The sequence below is a fragment of the Amphiprion ocellaris genome, chromosome 14 (assembly GCF_022539595.1).
Source record: "Amphiprion ocellaris isolate individual 3 ecotype Okinawa chromosome 14, ASM2253959v1, whole genome shotgun sequence".
NCBI lineage: Eukaryota > Metazoa > Chordata > Actinopteri > Pomacentridae > Amphiprion > Amphiprion ocellaris.
The window spans coordinates 17589831-17610103 of NC_072779.1; the positions used below are offsets into that span (position 1 = coordinate 17589831).

At 40.1% G+C, this 20273-nt stretch overlaps 1 protein-coding gene across 3 annotated transcripts in view; it reads right to left on the reverse strand.

Annotated features, from left to right (window-relative positions):
- LOC111571748 (roundabout homolog 2-like) overlaps nucleotides 1-20273 on the reverse strand; it is an 85984-nt gene that overhangs the window by 10545 nt on the left and 55166 nt on the right. For all 3 annotated transcript variants that reach the window (XM_023275053.3, XM_023275052.3, XM_023275054.3), the window contains 12 exons: nucleotides 18671-18842; nucleotides 15484-15689; nucleotides 13241-13322; nucleotides 12954-13119; nucleotides 12303-12469; nucleotides 12092-12213; nucleotides 10113-10344; nucleotides 4105-4229; nucleotides 3844-4015; nucleotides 2560-2736; nucleotides 794-820; nucleotides 640-679 (listed from right to left, as the gene is read on the reverse strand). In XM_023275053.3, coding sequence (XP_023130821.1) covers nucleotides 640-679; nucleotides 794-820; nucleotides 2560-2736; nucleotides 3844-4015; nucleotides 4105-4229; nucleotides 10113-10344; nucleotides 12092-12213; nucleotides 12303-12469; nucleotides 12954-13119; nucleotides 13241-13322; nucleotides 15484-15689; nucleotides 18671-18842 — 1688 coding nt within the window. The remainder of the gene's footprint in view (nucleotides 1-639; nucleotides 680-793; nucleotides 821-2559; nucleotides 2737-3843; nucleotides 4016-4104; nucleotides 4230-10112; nucleotides 10345-12091; nucleotides 12214-12302; nucleotides 12470-12953; nucleotides 13120-13240; nucleotides 13323-15483; nucleotides 15690-18670; nucleotides 18843-20273) is intronic.

Here is a 20273-nt window from a genome sequence, read left to right on the forward strand (position 1 = left end):
CATTTGTTCTGGCTGTGGGCTTATCTGCTCACTTAGGTGTGACAAAAAGGGACAAGGGAACATGGAGGAATAAGAAAAAGAAGGAAATCCACTTTCTGCAAAGCAAATTCACCTCTTTCTCCTGTTGTTTCAGGCAACACTTTGATATTCAGTGTGTACAAAGGTACGCTTCATTCTGGGCATTTTGAGCAGGGAAGAAAATTCTCTTGGCCACTGAGCGGAGTCTGGAGGTCCAACACTTTGTTCTTCCAACCCTGCATATGACCCATGACTGTGTGCTCTATGCCAAGCATTTCCAACAGCACATTCATCACCTCTCCCCTTCTCCCGTGACCTCCCACTCTGCCAGCAACTGAGATGAACCGAGAGAGAGCCGGTGAATGCAGCAGCTGCCCACCTGCATTAATTGGTAGCACTGACTTCAAAGGAGTGATTAATGATTTCATGAGGTAGACATGGGTGCAAATCATCCTCTGATACTGTATGAGTAAGCAGAGGGGAATATTGGAACATGTAGGCAAATTCCATTCATCACGCCGGAACTCTTCATTACAGGTTCCACAATAGGCTTGTGTCATTGAGACGGCAGACGGGGCACCAAACAGACTGAACTCTCGGCTTTATAAGTTAAATTCTCACCTTCCATTTCTGATCAGGCCTCTGTCTCTTTGGAATGTAACTTAGGGGGAAAAGAGTAGAGAGAGAGAGAAAGAAATAAACTGCTGTCAAGAATGCAGGCAGCTGAATTAAGATGATATTTTTTATCAATTATAGCACAATGTAGAAGATATACCTGCTCGAGTAAAGGTGAAGGACTGAACTGCAATTCAAAAAGACAGAGAAGGTGAATAACAGGGTTGAAAATCACAAAGTTGAAGCCATATTGTCATGCACCAAAAAAAAAAAAAAAAAAAAACTAAATCATGAATTGGGGTATAGATATGTGGATTGTTCTTTCATTTTTCTTTTTTGTGGCAGTAATGCATTTAACCTGCATTCTGGCAGTTTTTGAATTAGACTGATTGCCCTGAGGGGTAAAGCTCAAATGAAGGTGAATGTTTTTAACCTGTTCTTACCCTGAAGCATCTGTGTCCTCATCACAGCTGCAATTATTTATGGAATTCGTCCAAAATGCATTTTTGGGGTACAGGGTTTGAATTAGGGCTGCACAATATATAGTTTCATCCCAATGTGCACAATGTTCAATAATCACATCACAAGTGCAATGTGAAGTAAGTCTAAATAACTCAAACACATTATGCTACAACTAGTTTTTTCTGCCTGATGCACAAAGACAACTTGTAAGATTCTCATTTTCTGTGACTAATTTGCAAGATAAGCCTGTCTGATAACATGATTTACTCTGATTTTAGGGTGTTTTTTTTGGGTACATTGGATTTTTAAAATGTATTTACAAGACACAGAGTTTGTTGATATGCAGGCTCCACATGTGCACAGCAAAATATTTTAGTCACAAATAGGATGATATTGACCAAAATCAGATACTCTGTCAGGAGCGTCTTGGAATTGTTGTCACCCCATGAAGCAACACAACTAATTTTGTTTTACCATTTAAATCAACACCACCAAGGTCTGTATGTCTGAAATATCAGATCTGAATGCCATCAAAAGCAAAAAACTCTTTGAGACGCCTTTACCTGTGTTATACCATATGAGAACGGTCCCAGAAAGCTTTTTTGAGATGATTTTTTAAAAATATTTTTGATGCACAAACCCTCGACTACAAAATTCCCTCCAATCATTATGGAATTAGTAAATATTTTCAAATAGATTAATTCAAGTCATCTGGTGAAAAGTCTTGTATTTTTTATATTGCAATACATATCGCAGAAAAACAAAACACTGCAGTGTCACTTTATTCTAATATTGTGTAGCCCAAATTTGAAATAATGATAATAATGCTGCAATTAAACAGATAGTGTTTATTATTTGAGGTGAAGTTACTGGAAGAAAACATGGTTACTACATGTATATATCCAAAATTCCAGTCTTTTCAAAGCAGAATGTGATGTTCTGGAATTAAAGTCAGTTTGTTTTAAGAGGAGGGATCAGGGAAGCAGCACTCAATCATATAAATCCCTATTGAATTAGGAAATCACAGTGCTCTCTCTCCCCTAGTCCCTACAATGAAAGCTGCAATACACATTATGATAATTGCACACAGCTATATGCTTGGCTCACAGTGGGATAAAAGAATATTCCATACCTAAACCTAGACATAGCTCATGTTAATGTGCAAACAACACCAGCCATGGTTTGATAATGGAAGGGGATGTTAAATTACTTATCTCGCATGAATGTATTAGAGTGTTGAGGTGTGGTGCTGATGGAACTCAGCACAGTTGATGCACATCAGTGCACAGTGAATTAAAGTAAATAGGGCCTATTTCCATCTGTGCTGAATATATTTCCTTTGTTCTGCATGTTAGCCAGCTCAAATGGAGTCACATCTGCGATGACATCAGCTTCCACTAGAGAGAGACCTATTGCACTTTGAGATCCAGTGTTGATGCATGGCCGTGGAAATTGAGTTTCTACCTGCATAGTTGCTAAGTCCCTTCCTCTTTTTTCTCCTCCAGTACAGCCAGGCGCTGAAGCCCATGAGGACAATCCAGCAGGCCCCTCCCAAGCCAGCGATGAAGGCCGGCTGCTTCACCACGTCGGAGATGCTATTGTTGCCCTCCGATCCTGTCATCACATCCCTCAGTTCTGCACCTGGGGGCACCACACACAAATGCACATCCACATACATAGGGAAGAAACTAATGAAATATTTCATTGCCACATGAATGAACAAGTGATTGTATTTCAATTAATGCTGTGCATGAAAGAGCATGAATCTCAGATCAAAATACAACAGTGAAAAATCTTCTGCTTCTCATCATGGTCCTTGACATAGAGTTAGACATTCTCATATGCAACCAAAACCAATGGACAAAATATATGAGACCTGAAATGAATTTTTAAAAAATGTATATAAAAAACTAACTGCATACATGGTTTTTGTAAAAACAATAAAAGATTGAAAAAAATGCACTTGAAACAAAATCAAGCATGGAACATACTGCATATCAAACATTGGGACACACTGACTACAGGGACAGCCAAAAGATGGAACCATGAATAAATGAAAAAAAAAAACAAACAACACACTGTTGTTAAAAAAAAAAGGAAAGAAAAAAAAGAAAAAAACAGCATCAGTGCATCCAATATAGAGTTAATCAATTCAGCAGTGCACTTATCAACTTGAGCTGCAAGACACGAGATTGACAGAGCAGCTCTGACAGAGTTTGATTTTCTGTTGCGGCTACTGTGCTGTGAAATTAGATTCACAGTCTCCAGGAGGAACCACCCCCCTATCATTAAGCTTCAGTCCACAGGCCTGTTTCCCCTTTTCTTTGGTTGTTAAGGGTGTTATTATATATCAGTCAAAAGTCACAGATGAAGAGCATCTGGCCTGGGCCCCCATATTGATTCTGGGCTTATATACTCTGAGCATCCTTTAGCTATTTCATAAGATATGATAGGCTGATAAGCTCCTACAAAAACACTGTCTACTTTGTTAGCACCAGCTGCCCACATATTGAAGAGGATTATTGATATGGCTAACAGTACTTGGCACAGTGTTACCAGACACTACACTTAATGAAGCACTATTGATTTCTCTGTAGACGTCTGCGTTGTAAAGCGCAATCTTCTTTCTTCAAGTGCGATAGATTGATAAATCATTTTTCCAGACCCCCAGTCTGTGAGAGAGACCTAGGCTCCCCATTATGAGGTCATTTCATTTGACTTCAGGTTTGGTGTGTGTGAGTGGATTACCCAGGATGATGAGCTGGGGTTTGCTCTTGACCCCTACTCCTGCGCTGGTGCCTGCAGCCACCTCCACGCGGTACTGCACTCCAGTCTGCAGACCCCCGACCACCACTGAACGGATGGTTGCGTCTACAGACTTATTGACATGAAAGCGGGTGTCGTTGGCCAAACACCAAATCTAAAAAAGACAGACACAGTAGACAGATTTCATTGTTAGGTTGTATAGTACGTGACTGAAACATTCAGCGTAGAGGAGGCGGTGCCTACCTTGTACTCCTGGATGATGCCATTCTGCTGGTCGGAGGGAGGAGGATCCCACGACACGCTGATGGATGTGCTGTTATGGTTTCCCACTGTCAACACTGTCACTTGCTCTGGAGGCGCACTGGGTGCTGATGGGTCAAACGAGGTAAAAAAGATTAAAGAAACAAAGGTTACACATAAGAAAAAAATTAAATTATTAGCATATTGCTTACAATAGAAAAGGGAGTGTCTCATGTTTATTTTATTAAGTCAAAGAAGGATTTGTCTCACTCTCTACCTCGATTCATATTCATAAAGCAAACCATACATCAAGGTATTTTCTAAGCCAGCCTGGCAGATGGCTACCAGAGCACTTCATCTCATTTTTTTTTTCTGTAGTGAGATTCTTTTTGCATAACTGGGATGCACAGGGACTAAAAAAAAAAACAAAACAAAACAAAAAAAAAAAAAACTCCTTAAGTCTGAGTTTAAGATTCCAATATCTTACCGGCAATCCTAAGTTATACACATGAAGAATTTGATGTCCAAATTTTGCTTTTCACTTTGCACAAATGATTACTATTCCAAGCAGATCATCAAGTTTAGATATGAGTGGATGTTCCTGTGCCAAGAAAAAAAAATAAAAATGGCTGAGCCCAGTAGCGAACATCACTTCCATCATGGATAACCACCATTCTGGCTCCACGTAAATGCTTCCAAAGTAGCTGTATTCAGATTAGCATGTCATACTGGAATGAAAATGGTCAATCACTATGTCCTGTAATGAGGGTTTTGAGATGGTTTGTCACCACAAATGTGGAGCCTCGGGGTGCCAAATTCAAGCTCCCTCTTTAAAAGGTCATTTTTTAAATTTACCAAACTGGCCTGATAACCTGCATGGACGGATCAAAGATTTAAAGAGACTGCAGGCAGCAGGAGGCAAACACGGTGTCTATGCAACTGTGCAAATCATCATCTCTCACTGAATAGATGAGCTCTGGGCACATAGTTTCTCATGATTCTCATTAAAACTATCATTACGTTCTGACAGAGTGGATGAAATAACTACTCTGAACCCAATTAAGGGACTGCAAAATAATAATGCTAACTGCGGCGCATCCATATAAGCAAGGCATTGAATTCCAAAGCTGTGTGGAGAAGCCAAAGCAGGTGGGCCATTGTCTTGGCCCGAGAGCAACATGGGTAGTGTGAGTTAAATCCTCCAGATGGGCTTGGTTCTGTAAATAGCCGGTGAGGAGTGCAAAATGCGTGCAGAATCGCTTATTGAGGCAACAGCAAGCCATGTAGATACTGCATGTCCTGGCTTCTACGATTAATAAAGTTATGCCATATTAAAAGGATATCTGTGACAGTCCTGACGCTGACCCCTGCCAGTCCTCAAACATCTGAAAAGCTGAACATCTGGCTTAATTAACTGACATAGCAAAAGATGGCAAAAGAATAGACATTTTTTTTTAGAGTTGGACAGATGAAACAAACCTCCCTCAATGATTTAGCTCGTACTTAAAAGAGAGACTCTAACCAGGCATGGCATGTCTGCAAAATATTTGACAGCCTGGCAGAGCAAAGGAATTAAATCTGCCATATGAGATGCAGTTTATTTTTATTACATTTAACAAATTAACTCAACCCAGTTTGAGGATATCTATATTCAGCCATTTCAATGGTATTGACTTTCTGAAGCAATTACTGTTAAACGGACTTGCACAGATGTACTGTTCTAATATTGAGATGACACTGCTGTTCAGAAAATGTATTTAATGGCAGGCAAGCCAAATATAAAACCCAATTTATTATATTACACCTGTGAGACGAAGGTATTACCTTCGAGAATGGACATAAATAATCATACCTCCTTCCTTATTATAGGCACTAACCAGTGTGAATGCAGGTGGACTGCAGTGGACGGAATTCAACCTTTACAAATCATTTAGACTGCCAATCAAGATTTTAAATAAACAAGGCTCTATATGGATCTCTGGCTCATACTGTCTAAGGCAGTCTATCATCTGTTTAGACCTAACTTCGCAAAATCAAGTCATAATCATAAATCTGCAGAGGGAAGAACAAACACACAAATAAAAACATACCTCCACCACTGCTTTAGCATTTCTGGATTTATGAAATGTCATCTGGGAATAGTTTGTTCATCTGTTTTGTTTATTTTCCTCTGAGATGTGATTTTCTGAATAAAAGGATGAATTCAAAGCTGTTCAGCAGACTAGCTGCAAAATCCAGATGTTGGACTTCTGCACTAACAAAAAAAAATGCTTTTTTTCTAGCTGGCTACCAGTTTTTAGAATAAATTAAAACCTACTGCTGGCTGTAAAATCTCATAAATTTCTGATTATGCTGCATTTGCAGTAAAAGGATTTCAAATGTTCTGTAGATCCTTCTATCACTTATGTCTCTTGGTCTGGATATATACTACCATTCCAAAGATTGGAGTCACTTAGAAATGTCCTTATTTTCGAAAGGAAAACATTTTTTTTCAATGAAGATAACATTAAATGAATCAGAAATCCAGTCTAGACATTGTTAATGTGGTAAATGACTATTCTAGCTGGAAACAGCTGATTTTTAATGGAATATCTACATAAGGATACAGAGGAACATTTCCAGCAACCATCACTCATGTGTTCTAATGGTACATTGTGTTAGCTAATGGTGTTGAAAGGCTCATTGATGATTAGAAAACACTTGTGCAATTATGTTAGCACATGAATAAAAGTGTGAGTTTTCATGGAAAACATGAAATTGCCTAGGTGACACTAAACTTTTGAACAGTAGCCTATTACCACTGTGTAATAGCCATAATACAGCTTCTAATGCTCTCCACGAGACAGAAGTAGCAACTGAAATATGTGAAATCTTCTGTTTCACATATTTCTTCCTGCCACAGAGGAGAGTTAACTCAAAACTATATGTATTTCTATTTTGCTAAAATGAGTGCACCATCATGTAGTAACTTCCAGTTTTCCAGATGTTATTTCAGTGGTGCTGCTTCAGCAAACATATGGAGCTTTCCCTGCCAGTCAAAGGTTTACATTAGGAGAAGACGGGAACCATTAAGTTTAGTTCTGCAATTTCCGTGAGTACGCGAACAATCCCAGAGGATAAATAATTGCTACAATACCAGTAATGACTCAGGATAATGTCACTATAGAGTATGCACTTAATAATGTGACGAATACTGATATTAAGACTGATAAGCACTGTAGCTAGAGAGTAATTTAAAGCAATTAATGTTTGCAGTGTCTGAGAAAACATTTCTGTTTTTACTCCTAGCTGTTCAATTAAACAAAAGGCACTTAAGCTGCTTAAAGTTCTGACATACAGGATATGAAGTAGTAAACATAACCTGTTATGCAAATGGTTGCATAAATTAGACTAATTCATGAATTAGCAAACATTGCTATGTCAACATATCTGTCCCCAAATAACACGTGTAAGTTTTCTCTTCACTGACCCTCCAGCTCTGGTCTGGGACACACTAATATTATTATATTCTGGTCTTAACTGGTATGGGATTTAAGTATGCCATGTAATTTCCTTTAACCTGCCATCAACAGTGGTAGGAAGTCCGATGATCCTATAGATGAGAGTGGCAGAAGCCACTGCCTCTGAGCAACAACTTTCTTCATGTTTGGAGGGATCATTAGTCTTAAAATACATGTATTCCTTTAAACAGTGAAAGAGGTTAGATGCTTTGACATCCATAACCCCTAAGACACCCTCTGGTGGGGTTTCACAGTGGCACATTCCCAATCTGCCTTTGATTGATAAGTGTTTTTGTCCTCATAATTCGGCAGAGCAGCACATTTCCAGCCTCTAGAGAATTGGCAGATCAAGCCAATTTTTTCCTGGTACCATGATGTCTTGTTTCCATGACCCAAAGTAACTAGAGCATGTTCCCCAGTCTGCAAAAAACCTCAGGTGATCCTATGTGGCCATTTTAATTGGGCTCCAGTGAGGTGAGTTTCTCTTTCTCCACCAGTTGTATCATCTATTTCTTAGCCTCGATCTTATCCTCCTACTGGGAGGAAGATGCAGCACTGTGATCCTCTCATCATCAAACACAGACGCTTTGGGGCGAACATTTTCTTTTGCATTAATGGCCTCGTCACGACTTGCTCTCAGTGCAAACGCTGTTCCATACAGTCCAACGGATGCAGCACCAGAATGCAATGAACAACATTAAGAGCTGCTCTTGTCGCCCCAGAGATATGAATTATGAATCATGACAGTTCATTCTTGACCATATAAACAGTAGTTTGAAAAACTCTACCTCAAGGGCCACTGACAAGAGCTGACTTTATCAAAAGGTCTCATTCCCAGGGCGTCAAATACTGCTATTTTGTCAAGGCTGCTGGTGTTTCAGAAATATGTACAAGTTGTCCTTTGGCGCTGGTGACTGGGATCCAGATTTGACACCAATAGGCATATAAGAGTGTTAGTAACACAACTTTATAACGAGTTCTGAGGGGTGTTAGTGGCACAGGTCCAAAGACTTTCACCCAGGAGACTAACTGTCATGTCTTGCATCAGGCCACTATTTTTTCATTTAGTTTTCAAAAGTTAAGTTTATAAAGGATTTAGTTTTTGTTAAAACTCAATCTTTCACATTAGAAATGAAGCAGACTTCTCATTGCCTGAAATGGACGATAGCAGCAGAGAACATTTGGCTACAGACACATGGCATTAACAGATTTTTATAGGTCTATCAAATTACATTTGAAAAATGACAATAAACAATACCCAGTGCATTGAGCTGTGATGCCAGCAGGGTTCTGACAAAGCAGCCATATGTGATGAGCTGGGAGTGGGATCTGGCTCAGGCTTCATCAGAGAATCGAGTTTGCTCACTTGTTATGGAGATGAATGTTTTGCAGTGAGATGTCAATAGCTGTTATGATGCTATTCATCGGACTGTGAGTATTTTTTGACTAGCTAGCGAGGACTCCTGAGAAAAGCTACTAAATGAGTTGCCATGCTGCTACTTACAAGGTCAAGAGTAAACTCTGATGATTCATTTCTGACTTCTAAGCATGTGACCTCTCAAATCACAACTGTCTCTCAGCAAAAATATCAACAGATCAATGTCAGTAGCTGTTCACGCAAAATCTGCTTGTTGATGAAGATCAAGTGATGTGGTGGAAACTTCAAACAAAGCCTGTAAGCAGACCTGGGATTTCAAATGTTTTTCGTGAAAACTTTTATCAAGTTAACATTAGGTTTGTACTCAACTATAGTGACCCAAGGCTTTTTTGCTTGCTTTTTTTTTCTCTGTTTATTTACAGGCTTTTAGCATACTTGACCCCATTTGTTCGCCTACACAACATTTAATTAATTTTTTTCCAAATTCCATTAAAGCTATGGCGAATTAGCTATTAGCTTATGGATGTACCGGATATGGAAGAAAACTTTAAATAAAATAAAAATCTGTGGCAACTTCTAGCCTTAGAAGGGATGTTGTTTTCCCATGATGTTTAATTAAGGAGAATCAGTATCTGATCAATTGACCTGCACAACAGGAGGACGAAGAGGACACCATGACGTACCCATGAAGCTCATTGGTGTGTGTGTGATGCTAGTGAGGGAGGGTCATATCATGTACTTCTGGACAGAAACATGGCAGCAGGGGTCCATTGAGGAGCAGAGAGAGTTGTGTTTATGTCAAAGGAGACAGTTTCTACCTTCCCCCTCTGCACACCAACCCACAGAGGTCCAGGGTTGTCATAGAACCCCACTGCGCTGTCTGGGAGACCTGTTTCCACACGTAGGAGACATGGCACTGCAGCAGTGTGCATGTGTGGGTGGGTGTACTTGAAATGCCATTATCCATTACTATCTAGCCATGAAGCCATTACTAGCGGCAGCTAAACAGCAAAGTAGGCAGAACCATTTACACAAGAGCTCATCCTTAAGTAACTATACCTTACATTCTCTCCAACTTTAATTCGGCAGAGAAACACATTTTTGTTAGAAATGTTAGTTAATTCGTCACTTACCTTCTTCCATGGTGCGGGCGGTCATGGATTCACTGTCTGCACCCTGGAACTCATTGAAGTATGGCCGCACTTTAATCTCATAGACGATGCCCTTCTTTAGACCAGAGAGAGTTATGTCTCTCTCTGAAGCAACCTTCAAGTCCTGTATCTGCCACGGCCCTGGGGAGGGCAGCCCTGAAGTTTGCCGGTACAGAACGCGGTAGCCTTGAATAAACTGGGATGGATTCTCCACCTGAGAGGAGAGAAAAAGTGGCAGAGAGTGGGAATAAGACATGCCGTATGGTGATGATGTGGGAGGTGTCGTGCATCTGTGTGTAAACTGCTTTGGATCAGCATTCAGCTTGTGCCCTCTGTCACTGACAATGCATGCTTAGTTAGTCAGACAGTTTAATTAGCAGCAGAGCAGCAAGAAACCTCATGATGGGAGTTGGGGTGTTTTTGCCAAGTTTGCACAGAGCCCCTGAGTGAGAGACTCTCAGCACAGCCTGGGCCCTGAATAGTGGATCAAAATATTCAGTTTCCTATTGTTTTTTTATTAGTATTTTTCACTGGTTCAGGAGAAGAGTTAAATATGCAACAGACACAACTCATAGTAATGGCTTGTTAACAGAGGCAGAAGCAAGGGAAAGCTTTTACAAGTGATATGAAGCAGCTGTTTATCATCAAACCAGTCCAAACATGTTAGGATGGATCCTTTTTCTTCTTTTGTTCTCCCTTTCTCTCGCTGTCTTGCCTCAGTCTGTATTTTCTTAACAAAATGATTTGTGCACCTAAAAGCTCCATGAACAGAAGAAGCAGCTCTCCTTTCTTTTTTCATTCCCTTCACACTTTAAAAATAATTTATGTAGTTGAGTGAGTGCATCACAATAAACCCTTGTCCTTTCTGCTCACTTTCCTACCGTCTTAGAAAGGAGCTGCGAAATTATTCATGACCTGCTGAACACTTATTGCAAACCTGTACTTCCATCATCCTGTTATTTTATAAAGATCTTAGATTGCAACTCTACAGATATATTTTCATGAGACAAGAGAAATTCATATTGTTACCCTATGGGAGTTTCTAAGAAAAAAAAGGCATATTCATCCTTCCCCCTTAGTGAATATAGTCTTGGAAATCCCATGGAAGATAGATTGATTACACAGGCCAGGAACATGTGCGAGTTTGATATGAAGTCTGGAACGAGTGTAACAGCCCAAAACCCAGCAAACATCACCATGTCATCTAGTTGAGTAACAGATTGTCCAATTAAAGTTCAGTGTCGTAAAAACACTAAAATGGGAAAGGCACATTTGTGCAACTGTTCCGACAGGACATAGACAAGGCAACAAACACCTATTGAAAAATCCTTCCTAATCTCGCCATGCCCATAAACCACTTCAAAACAGAAACTTACAGAGTTATGAATGAGTATTCTTCCCACAAAATGGAGCCAGGTCAAATAACGTCTGTGGACCCATTCAGATCGACCACAAAGGCAGTTTATTCCTGTCACTGTGTCAGTCTAAAAGCTGTATTACAGGACATGGTTGTCATACTGACAAGCATGAAATAAGAGACCAGTGTAAGCCCATCCTAGGTGTGTTATTAACCTACAGCAGCAGGCAGTAGGGACACCTTGCCAACAGACAGAAAAAACATTTCCCAGACAAAGCGCTGGCTGTAAACTGCTTCCAGAAGTGACACATGTAGCACCTAATGGTGATGTATTTGTCCTGAATAGAAACATTAGTCTTGATTCCTGCATCACCCTGAACCAATCTAAATTGATGCAGTAGCAGCTGTTCAGTTTACGAATGTGTATCCATCCCATCATGTTTACTCTGTGAGGGTGCCAACTAATCCAAAACACAGTGACATGCCAGGTGTAAAGTTCTCAAACAGGCTTAGACCAGATTTGTTTCACTTCTCTGAAGGTAATAGAAGCACAACGGCTATAAACTAGTAGAAAATACATTTTCCAAACGTTGTGAGTACTCACAGTCCATGTGACCTGCACTGAAGTGGAGCTAAGAACTACAGGATTATGCATGTTGACCACTACATCCCCCAGCTCCTTCTGCACACGGCGATGGTCCACTCCCTGAGCTGTGGGACTAATGTCTGGGAGAGAAGAGGAAATAGAGGCATGTAGATCACAATAGTGGTGCTTATCCCTAATTATACATTACGATTCTTTCCTATTTCAGTACCTTGAGTCCGAACAGGCTCAGACATTGGGCTTGGGTCCCCGAGCCCTTGAGCATTGACTGCCCGGATGATGAACAGGTAGACAGTATTGGGTCGCAAGTCCTTGACTGTGAAGTCTGTGGCCTTCACATGGTCTGCCACTGTCTGCCAGCTGTTACTCACTGACTGACTGTAAAGAGAACAAATCTAATAAGTTAGGGAACAATATTTTTTCTTACTGTAGAAGAAATATTAGACAGTTTAGCCATACTTCTAGACACTGGGAGCAAAATCACGTCACGCAATAATGACATGCCAAAAATCCCCAGTGAAGCCTTTTGAAATTCTTCCTGTCATCATCAAAGTGAGTAATCAGTTCAACAATTATGAGACAAAGGGGGGAAAAAAAAGCAAAATCTTGTGTGTCAATCAAATTCTGCTTGAAATTGTCTTTTATTTGTCAAATAATTTAAATACCAGACTATTCTTTTCATTCTTTCTAATCAAATTGTACATCAGTAAGAGAAAAGGCATCTAGATTATTCTGCTTATACAAACTGTATATATAAACTGTCCTGACTTGCTTGGATGCCCACAGAAACACCCACATCTGTTACTGCCATGAAAGTTCGGGGTCACTAAATGTTGCTGGAGGCCATAGGTCACAGACGTACCCGAAAGCCTCGATGACATAGGAGGACACTGGGGAGCCCGCCTCCGGCCCCGGTTCCCATGACAACGAGATACTGCTTTTAGTAACATCGGTGACCTCTGGTTTGGAGGGTGGCCCTGGGAGGGCGGTTGCATTGTGAGACATGAAGTCGATGAGGTCAGTGGAGTCTGAGGAGGCGAGAGAGACAAAATTAATACCCGTAAAAGCAAAGAATATCAAGCAATGCTAGGCTTGACATGCATATAATTATGTTAATTTCTCATATGAATTATTTCTACTAAAGCAGACCTCTGACATCCAAGTAGGCACTCCACGATGTTTCTCCACTGGAGCTAGTAGCAACGCAGGTGTACAACCCTGAGTCAGACAGCTGAGGAGGACAGATCCTGATATTATAACTCGCATTCAAATCTGCAACATGACAACTTGAGCAAATAGATTGATTTCAGAGTTGTAACAGAAGTGAATTCAGCACTGAAAAAAAAAAAAAAAACGTGAGGAGATGCTGTGTCTCTTACATGGATCCATAAAGATTTCCTCTGCTTATCCAAATCACTAATAATACAGCTTTAAGGCTCTCTGATGCTGTGTTCGGCTGAATCCAATAGCCTTTGTAACTCTGATCCCAGATGGTTTCTACAAGCTCTTGCGTCAGTCTGGGCTTTTGAAGGAGGTCCGCAGCTCGTAGTACAGTAAAAATGCATTAACCTCCACTGGCCTGCATTTGGCTCGAGAAGAGCCAGAGAGTGGATGAGTGGAAACTTTAACACTGGCCAATGAAAAAAAGATCCCAGTAAAAGCTTACATTAATTTTCTTAATTGATTTCCTCCAATAATGGTCACCCGCCATTCCCAGAGTCATCGACATTATCATCACCAGTGCTGACACAGGAAAGAGGAGATATGACAACCGGTATTATATTGGCTCTGCCTTAGGAGCCACTGACAACTGTGCTATCTCTCAAGAGAAAGTGGAAGAGTGACATAGGGAAAGCACTTTGACACTGAAACAGGACACTGTATATTGCAGATGCTCTGTTATATTACCCCCAGTAGACTCCTCTGACTGGTTCCTGTCCTTGAGTCCTTGAGTCTAACTGCTGCCTCAGAGATTCCAACTAAATAGCAGCGTTTAATGACTTATAAAAATCAATAGCCGCTATTCATCTTTAAAAAGCAACCTGACTGCACTTGTCCATTTGAATTACATTCAGCTGACATCATTTGGCGGATGAGCAAATTTGTCTTTACTCACATGCAATACAGGATGTGATGTACGCATCTCAAACTATTGTCATCATTATTGTTATCACATGTTGATTATGTACATATGTGCATTTTATTTTTAAATAGAATACTACAGAATCTTCCATCCTCGCGAATGAAGAATTAGTTGTTGTTGTGATTGTTTATTGTCTATGAATGGTTTCTGAATGCCGTTGTTGACTTTGTGCTGTTTTTGTGTTGATTTGGTGCTGTTTTTGTGTCCATGGGGGAGATGCCAGTCTGGAATTTGTTGTACTTGTATACCGACAATAAAGAATTCTCTCTATCTATCTTGTAGTTTATTGTACTGTATATGCAGTGGGTATAACTAGCAGGTCTGTTGAATGTGAAAACGTGTGCAGTATGATGATTTGCAGGCACAAATCTGCAGGAGATTCAGCTGATATGATGCTGGGTTGATAACTGTCTTTTAATTTGGGGATAAAACACTGTCTAAAAGATTAATTAACAATCCTTTGTTTTTATTAATTAATCCTCTGGACCTGATAAAAGCCAACTGAGACTTGAGTACTGCAATTATGTCTACCACTTCAGGTATGACAAAATGACAGGGATGTTTGGTCAAACATACTGCTCCTCAGCAGAATTCTTGTGATAATACAGTTCTATCAACAACAACACAGATTAGAGAATTCAGGTTATGTACAGAGTTATGGGACAATGGACATTGGTTTGTCTGTCTGTCTGTCTGTTAGCAACATTACTCAAAAACGGATGAGCAGCCTTGGCGGAGTACTGCGCTCTCTGAGGGCTTTTCTTGTAATGATAATGTTATGCTGGCACCAAGTCAATTTCTGACACTGGGGAACAGAGCAGCTGTAACCTGAAGTATTACACAATTTTTACAATTTTTTTAAATGGCTTAAACATAACGCTACACTGTTGCTTACTTCAGAAATTTAAATTTAAATTCTAAAAGGTCTGAAACTGTGTTTTTGAGATTGTCATTGGTAAATGGTAAATTCCAGGTGGAAATGCTCAACCATGGCATTGACTGCTTATTTGGCTCATAATATGTCTTCAAGCATATAAAGACCCTATATGGACATGTTAATCAGGAAAAAAAAAACAAAATAAAACTTGATTATAATTGTCCATAGCTTTAAATGAGTGTGCCAGTGAATTCCTCTGTTTATAATCTCCCAGTAAAGCGCTTTAGTCAACATTTGTTGTTCAGAAATGCACTCCAAAAGTAGAATGCTAACTCTAATGTATGCATCTCTCGGTTCTCTCATTTAACTCACTCTGGTACTCTGGATCTGAAGGCTGCCATGCTCTAGAAGGGAAAATCGTGGGTCCTTGCCAAGCAGATTGACTCCATTCTTACGCCAGGTGACTGTAGGCTCTGGGTCCCCTGACGCCAAACATCTAAGAAGGGATACACCTCCGAGCGCCTGCGTTTGGTTGGATGGGCCCTGCCGGATGATAGGTGGTGGGCGGTCCTTCAAGGCTATAATCAGGATAATAATCAAGAAACAGGTGTTATTATTCGAATGCATTCCTGGCACTGTAATTTTGATGTCATGGTCTTGCCATGTAACAATGACTCTCTTTTCTAACTAGTTGCAAGATTTGTGAAAAAAAAGATATGTGACCTTATCACAAGGTGTTAATTTGTGATTACAATAATAACATTGGTGGTTGCGGGCACAAGATGCTAGGGTTCAGTCTGATGATTTTTTTGTAAGAGGAAGTGACTGCGTTGTGAGCCTTTTCCACAGCAGGGCGGTGTGCTCGTGGCACTGCATCACACCTTTGAGCTTTAATTACTAGGTGAGGATTAACGATGCTTCATCCGTGGTGCTAATTACCATACCTTCTTTATAACACCTCTCAACACATTCATGCCTGTCCTCTCTCTTCCTACTGTGACTCATGGCTGCGCTACCTCCCTCTTGGCAACACCCCCCCCCCCCCGCAAACACACACAAAACTAAACTCTGAATTAGCGTGCCAAGGAGAACAACAATACATCTCTTTTAAAGCTTTTTAGAACATGTTATACCATCCAGAAAACAGCCGCACCAGTCCGAAACAGTAATTTCTGGAGTGTTGAATCTCTCTAGGCCTTGTAACTACCCCTCGCTTCCAATTTCCTCACTGCTGCTCTCCACTGTTATCAGGTCTGTCTCCATTCACACAAGTGTTTACAGCAGACTACCCCTGCCTTATCTTTCATCACACCTCCTTCAGCACAATGAGCAATACAGAAACTCAGGCAGAATAGGAGAAAAATCAGGTACAACTATGTGCAACATGGTCTACAGCAAGCAGAACCACACATGATATGCCACTTATTAAAGAGGCTGAATTGTTTGGATTTATGCAACAACATAAACATCATCTACGTTGTGTTGTTGACAAGCATCTATAGGGATTTGGCAGATATGTGGGAGTGTTATGACCATGAAATTAATGCTTCACCAATCAGCCTTTCATGGGGAGTTGACATTATTACTTGTTTTCAGGTGGACATAAGATTAGTATATGTATCGGCTAAAAAAGGACAGCCTGGCATGTCAGTTTCAAGAAAATATTACATTTACCGTGCAGCAGGCTATGATTATCCCAAGTGATTAGGTAGCAAACAAAAATATCATAACGTTGTTGCTGATTTAGATGAGATTCTGTAAGAAATGCAGTCATAGTCTGCAGCTTTACTGAAAAAGGTAACAACAAAATGAAACCTTGCGGGGTTGTTTTTAAGAGGGATTGACTAGTTTTATATCTGCTCTTTAGTGAATTTCATGAAAACATTGGTTGGATAACTGTACGTGTTTACAACATTGATTTCTACATACACCTAAGTTGAAAGGGCTTGATTTGGACTCAGTCAGATGGGTTGAAGTATACTAAGTCTATCTGGTATCAAATACTCAGGATTACTCAAGACTTAGGATTGTAACACAGCTCTGAAAATGTGTAGCTTGGCCCAGTGCGGAGGGCATAGACTGTGGCCAGCTTGGATTTGCTGCAGTTATACACATGTCCTTAGAAAATTCTCAAACCCCTTCTGCAGCAACTTTCTATCTGTATTTTCAATAGGTTCCAAAGTGCTTTGAGCACAATATGACTGCATACACTTTAGATATCATGGTTTTACTGCTTGCAACTTAGTGTTCTGAGTGCATTAAATTACATGATCTTTTTTCTTATACTGGCCAGGAGAACTGCCCTTAACTTGCTAAAGCAACACAAGAGTAACTGCAGCTTTAACTCCAAGCTGCACAGTCTAATTGGATAATTGTTAAATCTGTCAGTCACACAGTGTTAAAGGTGGAGCATTAGTCCATAGCTGACCCTTTACAAAGTTTTCATCCACTAGCAGGCCTTATTGGATGCAAACTGATCTTCCAGGCTCAAGTAATGCTAAAAAGGGCACGACTTCCAAAACTCCACCAGGCATGATGCCAACTCTTTCTCCATTTTTGTTTACAGCCATCAGTCAAAGACATTTCTCCCATTCCTTGCGCTCTGCATCTAACATTTTGATATTGATCCATCTACTCTCATTGACAGAACAGGAGTCATTTCCTCTCCAAAAAACACTTCAACAGATGTTAATTTAATAATGTGTGGGAGAAAAAGCCAAGAAACAAATGGAGAGAAAGGCATAAACAGCTCCCAGCTGGCAGCGGCTGAGCACTTAATGCTGACATTAAAGCTTTGTCAAAAAAGTGCAAAGTGTCTCTCCGTCAAGTAGACAGTTTTATTCTACACAGTTTCGCTATTTTTAGAGTTTACCACAGTGAGGTGAAAATGAAAAGGATGATGATGGGCGATTGGCTTTTAGAACATACGGATGCATCTTCGCCAGTGTAAGTGTGGGCAGATAAATGCTCTTTCATATGCTGGTATTCAATGTCTAGATAATGCAAGGAGATTGTGTGAACACGTTTTCAATAATTGTAAAGCCCAGTGTGCATCACATTATAAAATGGACCAACATTAAAAACAGACTACTATTCAGAATGCTCTTATATTGTAATGCGTGTTGTTAGTGCTTTGCTGCAGTTTGAACAACAATGCTAAAACAGTGTAAATTCAAGAAGATCGGTAAAGTATGATTTGTGTTTCCATTGCCTAAAGTCTAAATGAGGATGAGGTTGACTGAGTTCTACGAATAATGTCACTTGAAAGTGGACCTTCTATGCGATCTACACTTAAAATCAACTTACACCATTAATATAGGAGTATGCATGCCCTGTTACAGAGTGCTATTTGCCCATGTTCACCTCTTACTACATCAGGAAGCAGTGGGGTGTTGGGGTGGGGATGGGAATGGCAGTGGCTCAATTCTGGTGATATTACCCGTTTACTGAGCCACGCAATCAAGGTGGTTGTAAATCGTACAATTAGAAAAGGTATATCTCATTTTTTGGTGAACAGGTAAACATTTCTGCTCCTGTGTGTGAGGATGGTGTGCCTTACCGTCTGCAACTTCAAGCTGGGCCTTGGCCATGATGCTCCCTGCCACAGTGAGGGCCTGGCAGATATAATACCCTGCATCTGAGCGTTGTACAGATGAGATGGTCAGCTCTCCATTCACAGACACAGACACACGGCTATCCCCCTGTGTTGGCTGATTGGGAAACAGAAGATCCTGCAGGGGAGTGAAAGTAGGGAAACGTGAATAAAATATGGTTGCACACTTGCTTCTTAGCACAAAGGTATAAAATGTAGACACTGCTAACACTTCAAAAGAAGGCTTTTTTATGTTTGCTTTTTAGTCTTCTTAATGACAAGCATATTTTCCATCTTAATGAGACAAAATTCCTGGCATTCTTCTTCAGCTTGGGATATTGTTTATAAAGTTACTTCAGAATTTAGTTGTTGAGCTTCTGTGTTTTGAGACTAGATAGTATCTTCTCCATTGCCTTACATAGATTTTTGGTACAATTATTTCACATATCTTTTGCATAATAAGAGGGGAAAAATGAAATGACTTGACTTATGAACAGGTGAAATTACGTATTCTTGACAAGACTTTGCCAAACTCCTCTCATTGCTACCCAAAGGTGAATTGTAAAGCCCATGTTTTCTTTAAATTACATGGTCGCTTAAACCAGTGCTACGCAAAGTGGGGATCTGGTCACAAGACACTGAGAGGAAGATGCAAAATGAGTTAAAGAAATCAATAAATTCATCAGTGTTACAGATTGTGACTAAACATGGATAATACAAAATCTTAAATGAAGCAGAATGGACTTTGTGAGCTGCTAGCAGAATACCAACGCAGCTCATTAGGTGAAGTTAACGATGAAATTAGTAAAAATACCCAAAATGTACACTTGAGAGACAGAGAGAGAAAGACATCACCTGTGGTTCTTATATCGCTCTAACATAGAATGCAGTACTATATTTTATATTTGAAATAATTGTGACTCACATATTTTACTACTAGTTTATATTAAGTTGAGTTTAAATTCTGTTATGGTTGTTAGGCTGTCATGTTCTTTTGTGTTGTCTTTATGACATGTACATGTGACTGTGCAGAACACTTGTATGCTTCAACCACATCTGGGTACAGTGTGGGTTTGTTAGTCTCATTCCCTGTTAGTTGGGGGTCAGGGGTTGAAAAGTTTAGGAACCCTTGTCATACAACATATTCCTTTTATGCAGATGATACATATTTTTGCCAGTCGTGCTGACCTAAGCTATTCTGAATAATTGCTTTCCCAAATTAAATGTCTTAAAATTTTCTCACTAGGAGAAAACTGAGGTTGTTGTATCTTAACTTTAAATCTTTGGACAACCAGCTTTGTAGTAATGACTGCTGTGTTCAAGACATGCCTTCGATGTACTTCAATATATGGACAATTATGTGTGATTCAGTTACGAAAGTGGGTCAATGTCTCTTTTGTACTAGGTCTGAATAGCAGTTTACCGCCAGAGTGATAATCTTGCTGTGATAACCTGCAGTCATGGTCATGAAATTGAGGCATCAGCGTTGTCCGTTTTTCTGCACTCCAGGCAGACAAGCTGATGGGCAAGAAAGGACATTAGCCTGCTTTCATTATGTCTAATGACTCTA